We start from the raw sequence: 2516 nt of genomic DNA, 5'->3' as shown, positions 1-2516 counted from the left end.
GGAGATGAAGTGACCTCTGTAGATGCAGGCACTGTGGTGGCACCGTCAGTGGGAGTTGGAGAAGAACTTGGCTCTGTTGAGGAAGGCAGTGTGGTGGCATTCTCAGTGGGAGTTGGAGAGGAAGTGACCTCTGTATAAGAAGGCACTGTGGTGGCACTGTGAGTGGGAGTTGGAGAGGAAGTGGCCTGTGTAGAAGGAGGCACTGGGGTGTCACTGTTAGTGGAGGTTGGAGAGGAACTGCTCTCTGTCGAAGAAGACACTGTGGTGGCACTATCAGTGGAAGCTGGAGATGAAGTGGCCTCTGTAGATGTAGGCATTGTGGTGGCACTGTGAGTGGGAGTTAGAGAGGAACTTAGCTGTGTTGAGGAAGGCAGTGTAGTGGCACTCTCTGTTGGAGTTGGAGAGGAACTGGACTCTGTCGCAGAAGTCACTGTGGTGGCACTGTCGGTGGAAGTTGGAGATGAAGTGGCTGCTGTAGATATAGGCACACTGGTGTCACTGTCAGTGGCAGTTGGAGAGAAACTGGCCTCCGTTGAGGAAGGCAATGTGGTGACACTGTCAGTGGATGTTGGAGAGGAAGTGGGATCTGTAGAAGTAGGCACTGGTGTGGCACTCTCAGTGGGGGTTGGAGAAGAACTGGACTCTGTCAAAGAAGTCACTGTGGTGGCACTGCCAGTGGTAGTTGGAGAGGAACTGGGCTCTGTAGATGTAGGCACTGTGGTGGCACTCTCAATGTGGGTTGGAGAGGAAGTGGCTGCTGTAGAAGAAATGACTGTGGTGGCACTATCAGTGGATGTTGGAGACGAACTGGCTTCTGTAGAGGAAGGCAATAAGGTAGCGCTGTCAGTGGAAGGTGGAGACGAACTGGCCTCTGAAGAGGAAGACGTTGTGGTGGCACCGTCAGTGGAAGCTGGAGAGGAACTGGCCTCTGTAGAAATCGGGACAGTAGTGGCACTGTCACTGGGAGTAGGAGAGGAACTGGGCTCTGTAGATGTAGGCACGGTGGCACTCTCAGTGGAAGTTGGAGAAGAACTGGACTCTGTCAAAGAAGTCACTGTGGTGGCACTGCCAGTGGGGATTGGAGAGGAAGTATCTTCTGTAGAAGAAATCACTGTGGTGGTACTCTCACTGGATGCGGGAGACGAACTGGCTTCTGTAGAGGAAGGCACTGTGGTAGCGCTGTCAGTGGAAGATGGAGACGAACTGGCCTCTGAAGAAGAAGACGTTGTGGTGGCACCGTCAGTGGATGTTGGAGAGGAAGTGGCCTCTGTAGAAGAAGGCACTGTTGTGGCACTATCAGTCGAAGTTGGAGAGGAACTGGCCTCTGTAGAAGTCAGCACTGTGGTGGCACTCCCAGTGGAGGTTGGAGAAAAACTGGACTGTGTAGAAGAAGGCACTGTGGTGGCACTATCAGTCGAAGCTGGAGAGGAACTGGGCTCTGTAGATGTCGGCAGTGTGGTGGCAGTCTCAGTGGGGGTTGGAGAAGAACTGGACTCTGTTGAAGAAGTCACTGTGCTGGCACTGTCAGTGGGAGTTGGAGAGGAACTGGTCTTTGTAGAAGAAACCACTGTGGTGGCACTCTCAGTGGATGATGGAGATGAACTGACTTCTGTAGAGGAAGGCACCGTGGTAGCACTGTCAGTGGAAGGTAGAGATGAACTGGCCTCTGACGATGAAGATGTTGTGGTGGCACCATCGGTGGATGTTGGAGAGGAAGTGGCCTCTGTAGAAGAAGGCACTGTTGTGGCAATGTCAGTAGAAGTAGGAGAGGAACTGGGATCTGTAGATATAGGCACTTTGGTGGCACTCTCAGTGAGGGTTGGAGAAGAATTGGACTCTGTAGAAGAAGTCACTGTGGTGGCACTGCCAGTGGTAGTTGGAGAGGAACTGGGCTCTGTAGATGTAGGCACTGTGGTGGCACTCTCATTGGGTGTTGGAGGCGAACTGGCTTCTGTAGAGGAAGGCACTGTGGTAGTGCGGTCAGTGGAAGGTGGAGACGAACTGGCCTCTGAAGAAGAAGACGTTGTGGCGGCACCTTCAGTGGAAGTTGGAGAAGAACTGGCCTCTGTAAATATCGGGACAGTGGTGGCACTGCCAGTGAGAGTAGGAGAGGAACTGGGCTCTGTAGATATAGGCACAGTTGTGGCACTCTCAGTGGGGGTTGGAGAGGAAGTGCCTGCTGTAGAAGAAATCACTGTGGTGGCACTCTCAGTGAATGTTGGAGACGAACTGGCATCTGTAGAAGAAGGCACTGCTGTGGCAGTGTCAGAAGAAGATGGAGAGGAACTGGTTCCTGTCGAAGAAGTCACTGTGGTGGCACTGGCAGTGGTAGTTGGAAAGGAACTGGCCTGTGTAGATATAGGAACTGTCATGACACTCTCAGTGGGGGTGGGAGAGGAAGTGTCTTCTGTGGAAGAAATCACTGTAGTGGCACTGTCAGTGGATGTTGGAGAGGAAGTGGCCACTGTGGAAGAAGGCACTGTTGTGGCATTGTCAGTGGGAGTAGGAGAGGAACT

General features: G+C 52.8%; 1 protein-coding gene across 1 annotated transcript; it reads right to left on the bottom strand.

The window, feature by feature from the left end:
• Window positions 1-273: 273 nt before the first annotated feature.
• Window positions 274-2348, bottom strand: LOC125917477 (uncharacterized; the record flags this gene model as incomplete). Its single annotated transcript, XM_049623664.1, has 2 exons — window positions 274-489; window positions 603-2348. Coding segments are annotated over 2 exons (1962 nt in total), but the record flags the coding sequence as incomplete, so codon positions are not given.
• Window positions 2349-2516: the final 168 nt, after the last annotated feature.

Source organism: Panthera uncia, unplaced genomic scaffold, assembly GCF_023721935.1.
Source record: "Panthera uncia isolate 11264 unplaced genomic scaffold, Puncia_PCG_1.0 HiC_scaffold_1906, whole genome shotgun sequence".
NCBI lineage: Eukaryota > Metazoa > Chordata > Mammalia > Carnivora > Felidae > Panthera > Panthera uncia.
Note: the sequence above shows the minus strand (reverse complement) of the source record. Positions and strands in the feature narration are given on the sequence as shown.